Raw genomic sequence first — 17,961 nt, forward strand, 5'->3', positions numbered from 1 at the left:
TTACTGCAACAGCCTCTACTTACCTTGCCCAAATACTATGATAAAACAACTACAGACCGTTCAGAACACAGCTATCAGACTCATCTACTCGCTCAGCAAATTCGACCACGTCACACCCGCCTATGTAGACTCTCACTGGCTTCCGATAAAAGCAAGAACTCAATTCAAACTCTACTGCTTACTTTTCAAAGTAACCCATGGTATGGCCCCCAATTACCTGAACAACCGTCTTTGCCGCTACCGACTACCCAGATCAAGAAGAACTCAGAATCTTTTCACCTTCCCCCCTCATAATGGTACCCGACGTAAGAAACTTTACGACAGCCTTCTAGCAACTCAGGCAGAGAAAATTGACCCCACCATCACCAAACTGATGATCAAAACAACAGACATCAAAGTGTTTCGGAAAGAAATCAAAACATTTCTTTTCAAAAAACACGTCCTTACTTAATATTCCCCTCCCCAATCACACATGCACTCTCCCCAGCAAATAACACACTAGTCATCCCCTTGAACCTCATTTACCAAAAATATCCAAACTCCTAAATAAGCATCTCCCTTAGGTATCCATTTAACCTTCTCCTAAATAAGCATCTCCCTTAGGTATCCACTCAACTGATTCCTTCAAAGTTAGGTATCTTTCTTCAGTTGCCTATATTGTTTTCCCCACTGAACCTTGTAACTACTTGAACCCTGTCAAGCTATTCTATTGATAAATCCAGATATCTTATACTTGTATTTCTATACCACAACATTTAATTTACTTAAATCGTTGTAATGTAATTCTCTCGGTAATGTCCTGATCTCTTTTAACTGTAATCCACTTAGAACCGCAAGGCACAGGCGGAATAGAAATTACAAATGTAATGTAATGTACCTTGGAGAGGGTGAACAACCTGTCCTTATCTACTAAGTCTATCCTCTTCAGTACCTTGAATGTTCGATCATGTCCCCTCTCAATTTCCTCTGTTCGAGGGAGAAGAGGCCCAGTTTCTCTAATCTTTCGCTGTACGGCAGCTCCTCCAGTCCCTTAACCATCTTAGTCGCTCTTCTCTGGACCCTTTCGAGTAGTACCGTGTCCTTCTTCATGTACGGAGACCAGTGCTGGAAGCAGTATTCCAGGTGAGGGCATACCATGGCCCGGTACAGCGGCATGATAACCTTCTCTGATCTGTTCGTGATCCCCTTTTTTATCATTCCTAGCATTCTGTTTGCCCTTTTTGCTGCCGCCGCAAATTGTGTGGACGGCTTCATTGACTTGTCGATCAGAACTCCCAAGTCCCTTTCCTGGGGGGTCTCTCCAAGTACCGCCCCGGACATCCTGTATTCATGCATGAGATTTTTGTTACCGACATGCATCACTTTACACTTATCCACGTTGAACCTCATCTGCCATGTCGATGCCCATTCCTCGAGCTTGATTATGTCACGTTGCAGATCTTCGCAATCCCCCTGCGTCTTTACTACTCTGAATAACTTCTTATCATCTGCAAATTTAATCACCTCGCTTGTCGTACCTATGTCCAGATCATTTATAAAGAAATTAAAGAGCACGGGTCCAAGCACCGAGCCCTGCGGCACCCCACTGGTGACACTCTTCCAGTCCGAGTATTGTCCATTTACCCCCACTCTCTGTTTCCTGTCCTTGGAATTTGGAGATTAATTTGCATTGCTATCTATCTGGTCTCAGTACTTTCGGAGATGGTTGAGGGGGGGGGGGTGGAGCTGGAGTCTCATATTGATGAAAATGTTTGAAGACGTTTATTTACTGTTCTTTTTTGAATGTGTAACGGTAGCCCAATTGGGTGCAATTGTATGATATTGTTATTGTCAAATGTTTCAACATAAGACCTGGGAGATTCCCTTTTCACTACAAGTCATTCCTAAACACGATGGGGCTCATAATAAAAAACATTTTTAAAAGTCCAAAAACCGGCCTAAGTTGGTAATTGGATGATCAAAAAGACAGGTCATCTAAGTACCAATAATCAAAACTGGTTTTAGACGTATCTAAAACCAGCTTAGGCCTTTTCACTGTCTGTATGCCCAGAACGAAAAGGGTTTTTTTGTGGGGTTTTTTGAGTAGTGGATAGGGCGGGATGTGGGTTGACCTAGATTTAGTCGTCTGGCAGCCATAATCAAAAAAAATCTGACAGGTTGCCAGATGGAACTTATACGTTTTGACTTAGATGAAGTCAAAATGGGTATAAGTTCTGAATCGGGTCGTTGAGCTGATTGAGGCTGCCGTGATCAGCTCAGCGGCCCAGGCAACCCATCCCCCTGCACCCATAACAATCATGGCAGGAGAGATGTCCAATCTCTTCTGCCGCCACCCCCCCAATCCCCTTGCGATCGTGCTCTTCACCGGCAGGAGGGATGCCCAATAACCCCTGCTGGACAACCCCCCGTGTGATCGCACTCTTCACCAGCAGGAGGGATGCCCAATCCCTCCTGCCGGACACCCCCACTGATCCCCTGCTGGACTGGTCAGCCCATAACCCTGATCCCCCCTCCAACAACCAATCACAGAGCAGCACGAGATCAGGCAAGAAGCGCAAAGGTCACACTCCTGCATTGTGCGCCGCTCTGCAATGAGAAAGGCAGCTGTCAAGCAGGAGACTGTGCTGGACCACCGCCAGTTTTAAAAAAGGTACTTGGGGGGGGGGGCTTCAGGCTGTGGGCTGCTTCGGGCTGCGGACTTCCCAGCCCCAGACACACCTTCGTGTAGAGGAGGAAAATCCAAGAAAAAAAAATTCTGAACCAAATTTTTTTTTTTTCTTGGATTTTCTTCCTCTACACATAGGTGCATCTTATGGTCGGATGTGTCTCATAGACCGAAAAATACGGTATGCATTTATTAATAATGAAAAGTTACATTGCCAGAAGTTATTGTTGAGGATCTATAATGGAATATGAAAATACACAATGATATAGGATTAGTTTTTAAAAGTCAAGATTGAATGAAAGTATTTATTTATGTCTTGGAGTTTTTTTACAGATCTATGATGACATTTGCTCTATTAAATTTTTTATAAATCAAGGTACCAAATAAGTACCAAATACACTTTTGTGATGTTCTTTATAATTTCTGTATATTGTATTTGGAATGAAAGTGTGATCTCCCCCAATAGTTTTATAGCAGTATGTTATCAGTCAAGTGTGTAGCAGCTAAAAATAAGGCCAGGGAAAAGCAAACTGTGCATGTTCATCAGCGGAGGGGAGGCGTTAGGCAATCAACATCTCTTCCTGTTTCGTGACCATCCAAGATGGCGGCGAGTACTGTGAAACAGGAAGTGACATAGTGTGCACTTCCATCTTGAAAAGGGTGCATTGCCTGGGCAGAGTTGTCATGTCATGAAATTGATAAAAGGGTGGGGATATGCAAATGGATGGTGTTTGGGGCAGGGTTATGCAAAAGTGGTTGGGCCACAGTGTCATCTGGTGATGTCACCAAAGGAGGCAGGGCTTGGGCAGTTCCTTACATCTGGTTGGATGATGGGACCTGAAATGGGTTTGGCCACTTGCCAAGATATTTAAATTAGGTTTGATGAAATCTGTGCAACCCTACCACTTACTCCTGTTTCCAAGCAACTATTTTAAGCCCAATTGGGAAAAAGTAGGTGTTTCTTGTCATGGTAAAATACTAGAATGAGGGCTGGATTCTCAAAACTTACTGTGCTTTTAACAGTGGTCGCTAAACGGGTTCCTGCCAGTTTAGTGTGCCATTTTACTGACTCTGCCATGCAAATGTAGTACAACGGGATGAGAGGTCATTATTATTAAAATGGTAGTAAAATATTTAAACGACCACTCCTGGTGATTCTCTATCTGGGCAGTGGCAAGGGAGGGTGGATCTTTTCTTTCTGCTGCTCTCCCTGCCAGTCAGCTGAGCTGGCAGGATTCAGAAGATACCTGTGGCTCAGTTGATCGGGACAGGGAGAGTAGCTTTGACAGAAAGGAGGAGTTGTGCAAAGTGATTGGTCTTCTGAACAAGCGCCAGGCACAGTTCCTCCCTCCCTTTACTGGCAATTCGCCATACAAATAGGGTGTATAATTTGCATGCTATTATGTTGAGAATCACCCGTAAAAGAAAAATCGCTCCCACTAAGGCCACTACATCGACATGATGGACTTCACCAGTGAGTTTTGAGAATCTGTCCCTAAGTCGCTTTAGTTGCTCATGTATTGTAGGCATGGGCAATTAAACCTGTTCAAGGATAAGCTATAACTGTTTGTGCCTAGATTATTTAAGCATGCTCATAAATTAACCTGTTTATATGGAATTCACATTCTCACAAATTTGACCTATTCTACCTCTATACACGCCTATCAGCAAAGTTTGTTCAGTCATCTCAATGGACTTATGTTTACATCAGGTGGAATTTTTGTATCGAGCCATTTACACACGCACCTGCAAAATTGCATTTATAAAATGATCTCCTTTATGGCATTCATTGTGGTTATTCTGAAACCTTGGGCTCCTTTTACTAAGGTGCGTTAGGGCATTAATGCGTGGAGTAGCGCGCGCTAGACGCTAACGCCTCCATAGAGCTTGCGTTAGTATTTTCATCTATTGCGCGGTTTTGCGCATGCTAATCTTCAGCGTGCGCTAAAAACGCTACCACACCTTAGTAAAAGGAGCCCCTAGACTTCAATCTTTAATTGCTAAGGTTTCTCTGCTCTAGGTATTTAGATAATTACATGACTTTGGAAATCTGCAGAATTGAAAAATATATGAATTTAGCTAAACTAAGGATTTGTTTATTTCAGTTTGTAAGAGTTGCATTGTTCAGCACTTTGAAGACAGTAACGACTGTCCTAAATGTGGAAATCAAGTACATGAGACAAATCCACTAGAAATGTTAAGGTAAGTCAAATGAAATTTAATAGCTGGTTTATTTTTATTTTCAAGTAATATGCTAATGGCATTGGGCTTTGTACTAGGTTATGGATTTTACAATCAATGCAAAATAGCATTGTATGGATTTTAAAGTACACTTCCTCCTCCTTATTTGCGGGAGTTAGGGGCAGAGCCAGCCCACGAATATGGAAAAACCATGAATAATATTCAGGCCGTTTCTGCCCTTATCCCTCACTTCCCCTGGCTATTTTTAGCACTGTAAGCCCCCTTTAAGCCTTACCTGGTGGTGTAGTGAGTTTTCAGGCAGGAGCGATCTTCCTACGCTCCTGCCCCGTGCAGATCACTCACAGGAAATGGCTGCCTTGAGCTCCCGTAGTCTCTTGAGCCATTTCCTGTGAGTGATCTGCACGGGGCAGGAGCGTGGGAAGATTGCTCCTGCCTGAAAATCCGCTAGACCACCAGGTAAGGCTTAAAGGGGGGGGGGGGGGGGGGGGGGGCGGCTTACAGGGCTAAAAATAGCCCGAAAAATTTAAAATTTATTTTTTGGTCAAAAATCGCGAATAACCGAATCCGTAGATATGGAATTCGCGAATATGGAGGGAGAAATGTAGTTACAAATATATGCATTGTGTGAAAAGTTTTCACAGTTGTGCAAAAATTGTGCCTTAAATGTTCAACTTGTTTATAAGATGGGGTTCAAGTATATTTGAGTGGTATGCTTTCTTTTACAGAGTATGGGGGTTAAAATCTTAAGGATTGAAATGGAAGCTCATAAAATTCAAATCTGTGTTAATTCAACTGTCTTTGTGTGTAATATGTAAGACAACAGAAACAGAATTTCTTATTGTCCATGCCAGGCCAGTCCAGATGAGCGGGTTGTGTGATGTCCCCCTTTCAGCAAATGGAGTCAGAGATTGAAAAAAGAAAAAGCAAACTTACTGGTGACTTCAGTTCCTTTATGGGAGTTATTGCTGCCTTCAACTTCTCAGTGTAGGTCTGGCCTCAGTAGGTGGTGCAGATAAGGGACCTGGTGCAGCAACTGTGAATAGTTTGTTCATGGGAAAGCTGTAGCTTCAGATTCCTGATGGAGTATAGCAGATCCTAGGGTGCACTGTAGACTAGTATTGACTGAGTCTTGTCCACAGAGCAAACTGGTGGTTTGGGGGTTTTCCCTCATCCCTTCCCTTAAATCTTTTTAGGCATTTGTGGCACAGTGCATACACTTCTTTTCCCCTACTGTTGGCTTACATGTCAGCCAATTTAAAGATTTTGAGGGGAGGGAAAAAAAAGCTTCCAGTACAACCTTTTCCTAGATTGCCTCCTGGTTTGGTATGGTGCTGTGTCAGATTGGGACTTGGTCAGTGGGCTGAAGTGATAACAGTCCCCCCCTCTCTTTCCCTCTACTTGTTTTCTATTTGTTTGGAAAAAGGGTAGTAACACGCTGCAGGTTAATCATAGCAGTTAAGGACAAAGTATATTTGAAGGATATCGTCAAAACAGGGAAAATAAGTTGCAGTAAAGACCATAGTAGACCAAGTGTGGTTAAATAACAGACATTATTGAAAGATTACAAATTATCATTGTCATCTGCTGAGCAGATTGTTAGTAGGAATAAAAAACATTGTTTTGAAGTGTCTGTATGCAAATGTTAGATGCCTAAAAAATAAAATTGGAAAGTTAATGAAAAGATAGTTATAAATAAGGGATTTCTGAGACTTGGTAAAAGGAAGATAACCAATGGAACACTTTCATATCAGGGTACAAATTATATTACAGTGATAGGGTGAATCAAATTGCTGGAGGGGTAGTGCTATACATTAAAAAGGGCCTTGAATCAAATAGATAAAGTTCTGCAGGATACAAACTACACCTTGGCATTTCTATTCATAAGGATTCTATGTATAAATGGGGAAAGGATGATGATAAGAGTACGGTATACTAGCATCCATCTGACTAAGATGAACAGACAGATGTAGAAATGTTAACAGAAATTAGGGAGGCTAACAAATTGTATAACAAAGTAATTTTGGTCAATTTAAATTACTCCCCATTGGATAACATCGGACTATGCTACTATGCTAGGGAGATAAAGTTCCCAGATGAAATCAAGGACTGCTTTATGGAACAGCCAATTCAGGAACCAACAAGGGGGAGGGGAAGCAATTCTAAATCTAGTCTTAAGTGGACCGTATAATCTGGTGCAAGAAGTAATGGTGCTAGTACCACTTGACACAGGCAGCGAAAATTGACCCCACCATCACCAAACTGATGATCAAAACAACAGACATCAAAGTGTTTCAAAAAGAAATCAAAACATTTCTATTCAAAAAACACATCCCTACTTACTAATCTCCTCCCCTTTCGCACATGCTCTCCCCCCCGTGAATAACACATTAGTCAACTCCTAGAACCATACCTTCCAAAAATATTCTGATTCCTAAATAAGCATCTACCTTCAGTATCCAACAAACTTCTTCCTTCATTGTTAGATAACTTTTCTTCTGTAACCCGTATATACTGATATTCTCTACTGTTTCCTGTAATCACTTGATTCTTTGCTATGTAATTCTTTTGGAAAAATCCAGATATCTTATAATTTGTAATTCTCTACCATACCATGTAAAGTACATGAATCACTGTTATGTAATTTTTTCAGTAATCATTGTTATGTAATTCTCTCGGTAATGTCCAGATCTCTTCTAATTTGTAATCCGCTTAGAACCGTAAGGCACAGGCGGAATAGAAATCACTAATGTAATGTAATGTAAGTAATCACAACATGATCATATTTAATTTGATAATGAGTAAATACAGGAAATCAAATACATTAGCATTTAGCTTTCAAAAAGAAGACTATGATAAAATGAGGTTCATGATTTTTTTAAAAAGAAAACACTTGGAGGAGCAGCTGTAAAAGTTAAAAATTTACATCAGTTGTGGATATTCAAAAATACCACCCTGGAAGCCCAGACCAGATATGTTCCACTTATCGCAGATTTAAAAAAGTGGAAGGAAAGCCAAACAACAGCCGACATGGTTAAAAAGTGACGTGAAGGAGGCTGTTGAGGCTAAAAGGACATCCTTTAGAGCAGCGATGGCGAACCTATGGCACGCGTGCCAACTGTGGCACGCGAAGGCCTTGCAGCTGGCACGCGCAGGGCCGCCATCAGGGCAGTACTACCAGGGGGTGCACAGGAGAAAGAGCTGAATGGGGACGATGGGGGACCTGCGGGGTTAAATATAACTCGAGCCGCGAGGCTCGTCTTCTACTCCGACTGCCCTGCCGCGCACACATAGCTGATTGGAAATCTTCCCCGACATCAGCGCTGACGTCGGAGGGCGGGCTTCTCCGGGCTTTGCTTAAGCCCGCCCTCCGACGTCAGCGCTGACGTCGGGGAAGATTTCCGATCGACTGTGTGAGCTGCAGGGCAGTCGGAGTAGAAGACGAGCCTCGCGGCTCGAGTTATATTTAACCCCGCGGGTCCCCCATCGTCCCCGTTCAGCTCTCTCTCCTGTGCACCCCCTGGTAGTACTGCCCTGATGGCGGCCCTGCGCGTGCCAGCTGCAAGGCCTTCCTAAGGCAGGAAATAGAAGACAAGCCTACGCGGCTCGAGCTACATTTTGCTGAGAAAGTTGCTAAGATGGGCTGGGAGACAAACGGGAACACAAAAGGGGGAGGGAGTGCGTTTTGGACACAAGGCATGAACTTGGGAGAAAGAAAGGGAGGGAAAGAGATGCTGAGGTGGGGGAGGGAATGGGTTTTTGGACACAGAAGGCATGAACTTGGGAGAGAGGAAGGGAGGGAAAGAGATGCTGAGGTGGGGGAGGGAATGGGTTTTTGGACACAGAAGGCATGAACTTGGGAGAGAGGAAGGGAGGGAAAGAGATGCTGAGGTGGGGGAGGGAATGTGTTTTTGGACACAGAAGGCAAGGACTTGGGAGAGAGGAAGGGAGGGAAAGAGATGGTTGTGTACACGGGGAATAGAAGGAAGGAGAATTTTTGGTCATAGGGAGGGAGTGAGGTACAGACAGTGGCATACCAAGGTGTGGGCGGTCTGCCCCGGTTTTACGCCCCAAGGGGGTGTACAGCTGGCCACCCTCCAGTGTTCTCCCTAGGCTGGCAAACTGCGTCTCTTTAGGCACTTGAGTGCCACCGCCGCCATTGGGAACAGGCCGGTGGCAAGTTCTCCCTGCTTTTCCCTGTGGGGCCGACCAACTCTCGCCACCCGCGTCAATTCTGATGTCGGAGAGGACGTTCTGGGCCAGCCAATCGTTGCCTGGCTGGCCCAGAACGTCCTCTCCGATGTTAGAATTGACGTTGAGTGGCGAGAGTTGGTCGGCCCCGTGGGGAAGAGAAGCAGGGCGAACTCGGTGCCGGCCTGTTCCCGATAGCGGCAGTGGCAGCCTATTCCCCAGTGGCGGTGGCAGCATTTTCCCAATGGTGGTGGCATAGGGGAGGGCAAGGAGAAAGAAAGAAAGGGGGAGACAGGGAGCCAAAAAAAAAAAAAAAGAAAGAGGGCTGGGTGAAACAAAGAAAAATGGGGCACGGAGAGAGAGAGAAAGACAGACATACAGAATGAAAGGGGGTATGGAGAGAGAGAAAAAGAAAGAAGGGGCAGGGTGAAACAAAGAAAAAGTTTGGGGAGGGAATGAGATCTGGAGGAGAGAAAGCATACAGGAGGCTGAAAAAAGGGAAGAAATATTGGATGCACAGTCAGAAGAATAAAGTGCAACCAGAGACTGATGAAATTACCAAAGGTAGGAAAATGATTTTATTTTCAATTTAGTGATCAAAATGTGTCCGTTTTGAGAATTTATATATGCTGCCTATATTTTGCACTATGGCCCCCTTTTACTAAACCGCAATAGCGTTTTTTAGCGCAGGAAGCCTATGAGCTTCAAGAGCAGCGTGGGGCATTCAGCGCAGGTCCCTGCGCTAAAAACCGCTATCGCGGTTTAGTAAAAAGGGAGGGGGAATATTTGTCTATTTTTGTATAGTTGTTACTGAGGTGACATTGCATAAAGTCATCTGCCTTGACCTCTTTGAAAACCCGCGGAATATAAATGATAATTAACATTTTCTCTGCGTACAGCGTGCTTTGTGTTTTTAAAATTTTATTGTTGGTAGATCATTTTGACTTGGCCACAAAGGTAAGGGGGAGGGAGGGGAGCTGCTGAAAGAGTCTACCTTGACGTGGTTGCAGGCTTACAAATCTTTTGGTCAAAGAGTGCGGCGACAGAGAAAAGTATGTGTGTATTCGGCCCATGAATGAAATCATTAAAACATTATAAATTGCCAATAAATTGAAATGAAAACCAAAGGATTGTGAATCAAATTGATTCTCTGACAATACAAAGATTCCAACCTTTAAAAATGATGTTACATAGTTCAGACAACTTTATAAAGAGTTTTTAGATACTAAAATCTTGTTATTAAGGTTTAATTGACGTGCTGGCACTTTGAGGAAATTCTTTGGTTTTGTGCGGCAGTTTGGGCACTCGGGCTCAAAAAGGTTAGCCATCACTGCTTTAGAGAATGGAAGAAGGAACTAATTAAAGATATTAAGAAACAATATAAGGAATGGCAAGTCAGATTCAAAACGTTTGATAAAGAAGACAAAGAGAAACTTGAAAGATTGCCTTGGCTTGACTTGGGGAAGATAAAGCTACAGTGGAGAGACTAAATTAATTCTTTGTTTCATTCTTCACTTAGGAAGATGTGGGGCAGAAACCCATGCCAGAAATGGTATGAAATGTGAGGAACTGAAATAAATTTCTTTAAACCTGGAAGATTTAATGAGGCAGTCTGACAAATTAAAGAGTAGAAAATTACCTGGACTGGATAGTATACCTCCTAGAGCAGGGATCTCAAAGTCCCTCTTTGAGGGCTGCAATCCAGTCGTGTTTTCAGGATTTACCCAATGAATATGCATTTGAAAGCAGTGCATGTACATAGATCTCATGCATATTCATTGGGGAAATCCTGAAAACCTGACTGGATTGCGGCCATCAAGGAAGGACTTTGAGACCCTTGTCCTAGAGTATTGATAGAACTTAAAAATGAATTTGCAATACTGCTGCTATTACCGTGTTTCCCTGAAAATAAGCCCTAGCATGATTTTCGGGGTCGGTCTTAATATAAGCCCTAACCCAAAAATAAGCCCTAGTTGAAGCGCTTATTTTTGGGGTAGGGGGAAAGCAAAATAAAAGTCCACTGCTGGTACCAGGATCTTCCTAAATGCCGCAAAAGACCCTTCCATCTCTCCCTCCCCACGCCGACCGTGAGACTGACATACCATCATTACCTACTTCCAAAAGGAAGCATTGCGGCGGCAATCTAAACGTGACAGAGGAATGCCCCGACATGAGAAGGCCCGAAGCAGCCCGTTTAGATTGCTGCCATGACACTGCCATTTGGAAGTAGGTAATGGTATGTCGGTCTTGCGGTTGGTGTGGGGAGGGAGAGATGGAAAGGGAGGGAGACCTGGAAGGGTTGGAGGGGGTTTGGCTGCATGGCAGTGGGGATAGAAAGATGCTGTGGGTTTGTGATAGTTACCCCGAAAATAAGACCTAGTGCGATTTTGTGGCCCAAAAATGATATAAGACAGTGTCTTATTTTTCAGGGAAACATGGTAGTAATATGTATTTTATCTATAAAAGCGAGCATAGTAGCAGAGGATTAGATGGAGGCCAGTATATTGCCAATTTTTAAATAGGATTCTAGTGCAATGTTTCTAGTGGTCCTATACCATAAGGTTTTGCATATGAACCCGCAAATTGCTTGTAGAAAAATGTCAATCTTTTCACTCCACCTCCTTCCCAGGGAGCTGCTCCTTCCCTAGCAACAGCAGCAGATGAAGGTTCATAGACAACCCAGCGAAAGACAAAGGTGTGCGCCGAAGAAAATTACAGTTTTTAGGGGATCCGACGGGGGTTTTTGTTGGGGAGCCCCCCCAGTTTACTTAATAGAGATCGCGCCGGCGTTATGGGGGTTTGGGGGGTTGTAACCGTCCACATTTTACTGTAAACTGAACTTTTTCCCTAAAAACAGGGAAAAAGTGAAGTTTTCAGTAAAATGTGGGGGTTACAACCCCCCAAACCCCCCACAACGCGGCGCGATCTCTATTAAGTAAAGTGGGGGGGTTTCCCCCACACCCCCCGTCGGAGCCCTAAAAACAGTAATTTTGTGCGGTGCGCACCTCCGCGCTGCACTCAATTGTCTGGGCGCGCCTTTGTCCCAGTGCGCTTTTGACCTGACACCGCAGATGAATCCAGAGACCAATGGGATAGCCCACATCTACCAGCAGGTGGAGATAGAGAAACTGATTAACAGGTGGTCCTATTGGCTGGCACTCCTCCTGTTTATCCAGTATTCTCTATCTTCCAGCAGGAAAAGGTCACTATTCGACTAGCTCCTGAATTCTGGCTGTGACTGGAAAATTCTTTTCTCCTGTTGAGGTTTCTTTTCAGTGAGACTGCCATTCTGTTTCTCCTGTTGAGATTTTCTCTTCAGTGAGACAGGGGTGTCCGGTTGAACGGTGCCAGCTTTAGGGGTTACACCTGGGCCCCCCCAGGTCCCTGCCTCACCCTCCCTCCATTGCTAGAGGGTCTGACTGGGTCTCAATTTTTTCTTCTCTGTTTAAAAAAAAAAAAAGAGACCACAGTTGCTACATTCTGCCCTGTTATTGATGGCTCTAACTGGCTTGTGAATATTTCTGGTTTTAATGGATATTTTACTGAGGCTAAGTTTTTTATGACTAGAAATACGATTGAGGGGGCCAGGACTTTTCCGCCCTTTGCATGCACGCGCTTGGTTTCCTTGTTGGTTACAGTGCAGCAGTAGCGGTGCGATTTCTTGCTCGCACTTGTTCTCCTTGTTGGGTTTCAGTGCAGCAGTACTGGTCCTGTTTATTCTGAGGCTCTCTTTCATCGGTGTTTGTCACGGCCATGTGCAGCTGATTGTGCAGGTGCCGGTTTATAGCAGTGCGCATGAGATGGGACATGTTTTTTTCCGGCACTGTGGGCCGTTCTTCTGGTTATTCCCCGAGTCTAATTTTCTTTCTATGCAAGACGGGGCAGGGTAAATTTTGCGGGGCTTGAATCTGACTATGTTTCTAGGAGCTTTGATGCAGCGGCCATGTGTCAGCGAGAATCAGGCGTGCGCTTGGGTCTCCGGCATTGGCGGGAGAGCTGCAGCGTTCCGGTAGTTTGTTTCCAGCTGACTTTGGTCAGGGTATGCCGGGGCTTCTCTCCTTTCCGGTTCAGACAAGTTGTATGTGTTTCACCAGATTTGGGACAAGCTTGGGCAGATTTATATGTCTATGTCTGTGTTACTGCTGTACTCCCTTGAAGGAAGCTGCTTGTTTAATCGGACTCTGGGGTTAGCACTCAAGGGGTTTACCAGAAAGACTCTGACCTGTGCTAGGTCACCTAGTCTCGGTTTGTCTCCGGACTGGGGCGATATACGGCAACTCACGGCACGGTGAGATCAGCAGTAAGATAGTGTCCTGTATTTCATTGTCTCTCTTGGGGTCCCTGCAGATTGAGCCTTTGTCTGTTGGTAACTGTTCTTATTTGGGCCTCTGTGCTGAGCTGCATGTGTCTAATAGTGGCAAAGGATATATATGCCTAAAGGTAGTACAAACAGTTTCCAAGTTCGGGCTGTCTCTATGGGCAGAATGACACTGCGCATCTTTCTGCGGCCAGGACTCTCTTTCTCTATTTCTGAGGGGGCCTGGACTTCAGATTTCCATGCTTATCACGCTGGTTTCTCCTGTCGCCATTTTCTCATGGCACATGCTAGACGGGCCCCCCGACCAGGCAGGAAGGGCTGTACAGCTCCTTTTTAACCTGGAGCCAATTACCTATTCTATCAAACCCGTGGAGGATCACGCGCTATGTGGCTGTTAGCCTCATCCCTGAAGCTCTCATTAGCAATGTGAGCTTTGTCTGATACCTGTAAGGATGCTGCTGTTTTCCACGGGGCGGTAGATGCAGCATCTTGATTGAGTCTAGTACGTATTCACTTTAAAGGACATACGTATTTCACTCATGTTGCATGGAGTTATTACTGTTTTCATTGTTCCAGTATATTCCTCTTTACATTGTGAAACTTGATTTTTCCTAGGAGAATCTTCTTGCAGATCCTACAGTTCCCTGACCTTCTGCACTTCATTCTGAGGGGATCTTGACTTCTTCCAATGACTCTTCAGGCTTTCTCATGAGGGAGAAGACGCTATAATGTCAGGTCAGGGGGCTGTAAAGATTTTTCAGGATGCTTGCGACTTTGCATCCTCCTCAGGTTTCCAGTTCGTTCTTGGAGTCTCTATGTTTTGTGTTTCCCTTTTCAGTGTTACTAGTCCTCAGGGCAGTTCTTGTAGTTCTTCGGGAACTAAGGGACGTTGTTCCACTTACTGCATGGTGCCCAAGACGGGGGCATTGGGCTGGCTGGATCCCATTCTGCTGAATTTGTTTCTCAGGGTTACATATTTCTGCAGAAAAACTGGGAGAATATTTACATTTTCCCTATGGACTCCGAATTGGCACTAGGTTTGCTTGCCTCTCTTTGAGCAGCACTTTCGATTTTGGAACATGCCATTTCACCTACCCAAGGCTTCAAGAACATTTTAGAAAATGTGGGCAGTGTTACCGTTTTGGCGCTACCAGGTGATTCACCTATTTCTTCTTGACTGACTTCTTGATTCGGACGTCTTCCAGTCGGGCCATTTGACTGACAAGAAAAGGGTGGTTTCTTTTCCTCAGTTCTTTGGACGTGAATCTTCGATTTGCACAGCGCTCTTTTCTCCTGTACTATTTATAGGTATATCGGGGGAGATGTTTTTATTCATATAGGAGAGAAATATGTTTCTTCCCAAGACTAGGGCGATAGGTCACAGTCTCAGGTTTGCATCCTTCTTTGGTCACCATGACCCAGAGAATGGGATTCTGTATAGGTTATAGGATCCATGTTGCTGACTCCACTGGGAACTTCGGCTTGCATTCCCATTATGCCGCTATAGCAGTCGCTTTTGTTCCGGTGTTATCTCAGGGCTCCAATTATTTGGTAGGCTCCTCATGTATCGCTCTGTATGATTTGGTGGCTCAGCGAGATTTCTCTTTTCAAAGGCATGCCTCGGTCTTTGCTGGACTAGCTCATGGCCACCAAACATCCTGGGCTGTCGGGTTGGGGGGCTCGGTGCCTTCCATCCTTAGCTCCAGGAGTCTGGTCTTAAGAGGCGACTCAGTACTTGTTTATTCTTCTACTCTTGAGCATTGTCAGGCTACCTTTCTGGAGCTTCAGACCATTCTTCCGGACTGCCGCTGAGGGTCCTTTCAGTCAGTATTATGATGGGGGTATTTCTCTACAGCTTGGGCAGTAGGTGATGTACTCAGTTGCCAGGTACAGTTGTTGTTCTACTTCAGTGGGTGGACCCTCATCTTCCTCTTCTGTTGGCAGATCATTTTAAGGGTCAGGAAAAGAGTTTGGATAGACTTTCACTCCGCGAAATCTGAGCATGGCCCATTTATTGTATGTTACAGTGTACAGCACTGTGTACGCTCTAGAAAGTGTAAATGTTAGTAATAGTGAAATCTTCTACATCCTGGATATTGGGAATTTTGGCTCAGGCGTTCCAGCTCTTTTTATGGACGTGAGATCTCCTGGAACTAGACCTCATGGCCTCGTCTCACAATTCAATGCTTCCTAGCTTCTTCAGCGGGCACAGGGAGTGGGAGTTAGAGGGGGTAACAGCGTGGCTTCTTTCTCACCTCTGGTTTCTCTTTTTCAGTGTTTTCCCCTGGCTGATGATGGCTTGGATTTGCCATCTCAAGCTCGCTTTCCGGGCACAGTATTTGTAGAATCTCTGGCTTGGCTGCGCCATCATTGCTATGTGGATCTGATGAGTCTTTCGACAGCTGGACTAAGAAGTTTCCTGGTATCTCCGGATTTGCTCACCTAGGGTCCGATCAACATGGATATTCGTGCTACTTTGGTATTACATCCTAGCTTTTGAGTAGTCATGACTGACGTGTTATGCGCAGCAGGTTGTTTCTTCTCTTATCCAGGCACTACAGACGTCTTCATCTGTGGCTTCTGCTTCCTTTTGGAGGTTTTTCCTTTCTTGGATACTTCTCAACATTTGCACCCTTCCGGAGTTCCTTTTTGGCACAGGTGTATTGCCGAGGGCTTAGCGTTCAATTCCCTTCAGCTTCAAGTGCCATTCTTAGCTTGTTACAAGGGCTAGGTATATTGCTCTTCGATTACTTCTCAGCTTCATGTAGTTCAGTTCCTAAACGGAGTACGGTATATTTGTACACCTCTTAGAAAGCCATGTCCGGGTACAATCTTCAGGTACTTCTTCGCAGTTTACCGAAGGCTTCATTTCTCCTTGTACCGTTGAACACGGGGTTTCTTGTGGCCATGGCTTCGGCTCTGCAGTTTTCCGAGTTGCAGGCCTTGTTCAGCGGGGATTCCTATTTCTGATTTTCGAAATCTGGGGTATCAGTTTGGACGGTACCACAATTCTTTCTAAGGAGGTGTCATCCATTCTTTTATGACACGCTCAGTTTTCCTTCCTTCTTCCTGGGAGGAGAAATGGGGAGACGTGCTTTTATTCACTGCTTTTTTTTTTTTTAAAGTGCGTAGCGTTCTCCGCAAGCAAGGTTTCTAATGACTTTTAGTTGTTTAGATCACCTTTTTGTATTCTTCAAGGGACGCCTCAAACATATGGCGGCGTCCAAAGCCTCCATCGCTCGATGGGTCCAGGAGGACATTCTTTATGCTTGCTTGCTGGCAGGGAAGCGGTTGGCGAAAGAACTTCATGACCATTCCGCCAGAGCGATGGCTACTTCTTGGGCTCAGCCCAGAGGTTTTTCCTTGAAGGAGATTTGTCTCGTGGCTACTTGGTCTTCCGAGAGTGCTTTCTCTCCGCATTTCTGCTTAGATGTGGGGGGCGCATGCGGTAGGGGCGTTTTGTGCTTCGGTTGTTGTGGAGGTGGCGTTTGCTTCCCACCCAGATTGAGGATTGCTTTGCTACATTCCATTGGTCTCTGGATTCATCTGCTGCTGTTGCTAGGGAAGGAAAAATTATGTTCTTACCTGTTAATTTTCTTTCCCTTAGACGCAGCAGATGAATCCAGAGCCCCACCCTTTCTGGAAATTGTCTCTCGGTTTTTTTCTTTTGCAACTTTCGCAGTTTGTTATTATGGCAGGTTGTTTTCTGTATTATTGCATTTTGAGATTTGTTATGGGAAATAAGTTTTTTACATGCTATGCCTATGGATGGTTACGGATGCTTGGGCAAGGAGCTATACTGGATAAACAGGAGGAGTGCCAGCCAATAGGACCACCTGTTAATCAGTTTCTCTATCTCTGCCTGCTGGTAGATGTGGGCTATCCCATTGGTCTCTGGATTCATCTGCTATGTCTAAGGGAAAGAAAATTAACAGGTAAGAACATAATTTTTCCTTCCCCCTCAGTTTGTTTTCTGCAAGCATGTTGCTCAGAAGTATTTCTGCTCTGCGTATTTAAAAAAAAATAATTTTGTATATTTTTCTAAGTGTTCAATTGGAGGCTCGGTGCCCAGAGGTTCCCATTTTTTGGGACTTATGCCTCAGAAAAGATGCAGATTCGCATTGTGGAAGTCTGCTGCTAGCAGGATCAGCCCTTGGGGGTACACCTAGCTAGCCAGTTTTCTCTTGTAATTTTGAAGCTGCCCACATCCCTGATTTATTCAGGAGCTTGAGCGCAGGCTATTTGTCTTCTTCTTGGCTCGGCTGGGATTAATAGTGACCTGGCTCCATGGTTTCCCCTCCTTTATGATGAGGTTTTTCCGGGGTGAGGGGGTGGGGTGAGGTTCAGTCTGACGAGGTTTGTCTAGCGAATCTGTGAGGCAGAGTTCTTCTCTATTTGTTCCAGCTAAATTCCTATTCTGAAGCAGGAGGCACCATATGGCACAGTGAGTAAGGCTATTATAGTCTACTAGTGTTTAAGCCCGTTACATTAATGGGTGCTAGTAAAGCCTCTTTCCCTCACATGTCCCCTATTTTCAGCCTCAGCTCCAGCTCCAAACCCATTTTTACCCCCTCAGCCCCCTTCTCCC

At 44.7% G+C, this 17,961-nt stretch overlaps 1 protein-coding gene across 2 annotated transcripts in view; it reads left to right on the plus strand.

The window, feature by feature from the left end:
- The window catches only part of PCGF5 (polycomb group ring finger 5), a 123,105-nt gene that overhangs the window by 8,563 nt on the left and 96,581 nt on the right, over positions 1 to 17,961 (plus strand). For both annotated transcript variants that reach the window (XR_004539239.1, XM_033942280.1), the window contains exon 2: positions 4,771 to 4,867. Coding sequence is in view for 1 of the 2 variants with exons in the window: in XM_033942280.1 (XP_033798171.1) it covers positions 4,771 to 4,867 (97 nt within the window). In the remaining variant the exon portion in view is untranslated. The remainder of the gene's footprint in view (positions 1 to 4,770; positions 4,868 to 17,961) is intronic.

The sequence above is a fragment of the Geotrypetes seraphini genome, chromosome 4, assembly GCF_902459505.1.
Source record: "Geotrypetes seraphini chromosome 4, aGeoSer1.1, whole genome shotgun sequence".
NCBI classification, from domain to species: domain Eukaryota; kingdom Metazoa; phylum Chordata; class Amphibia; order Gymnophiona; family Dermophiidae; genus Geotrypetes; species Geotrypetes seraphini.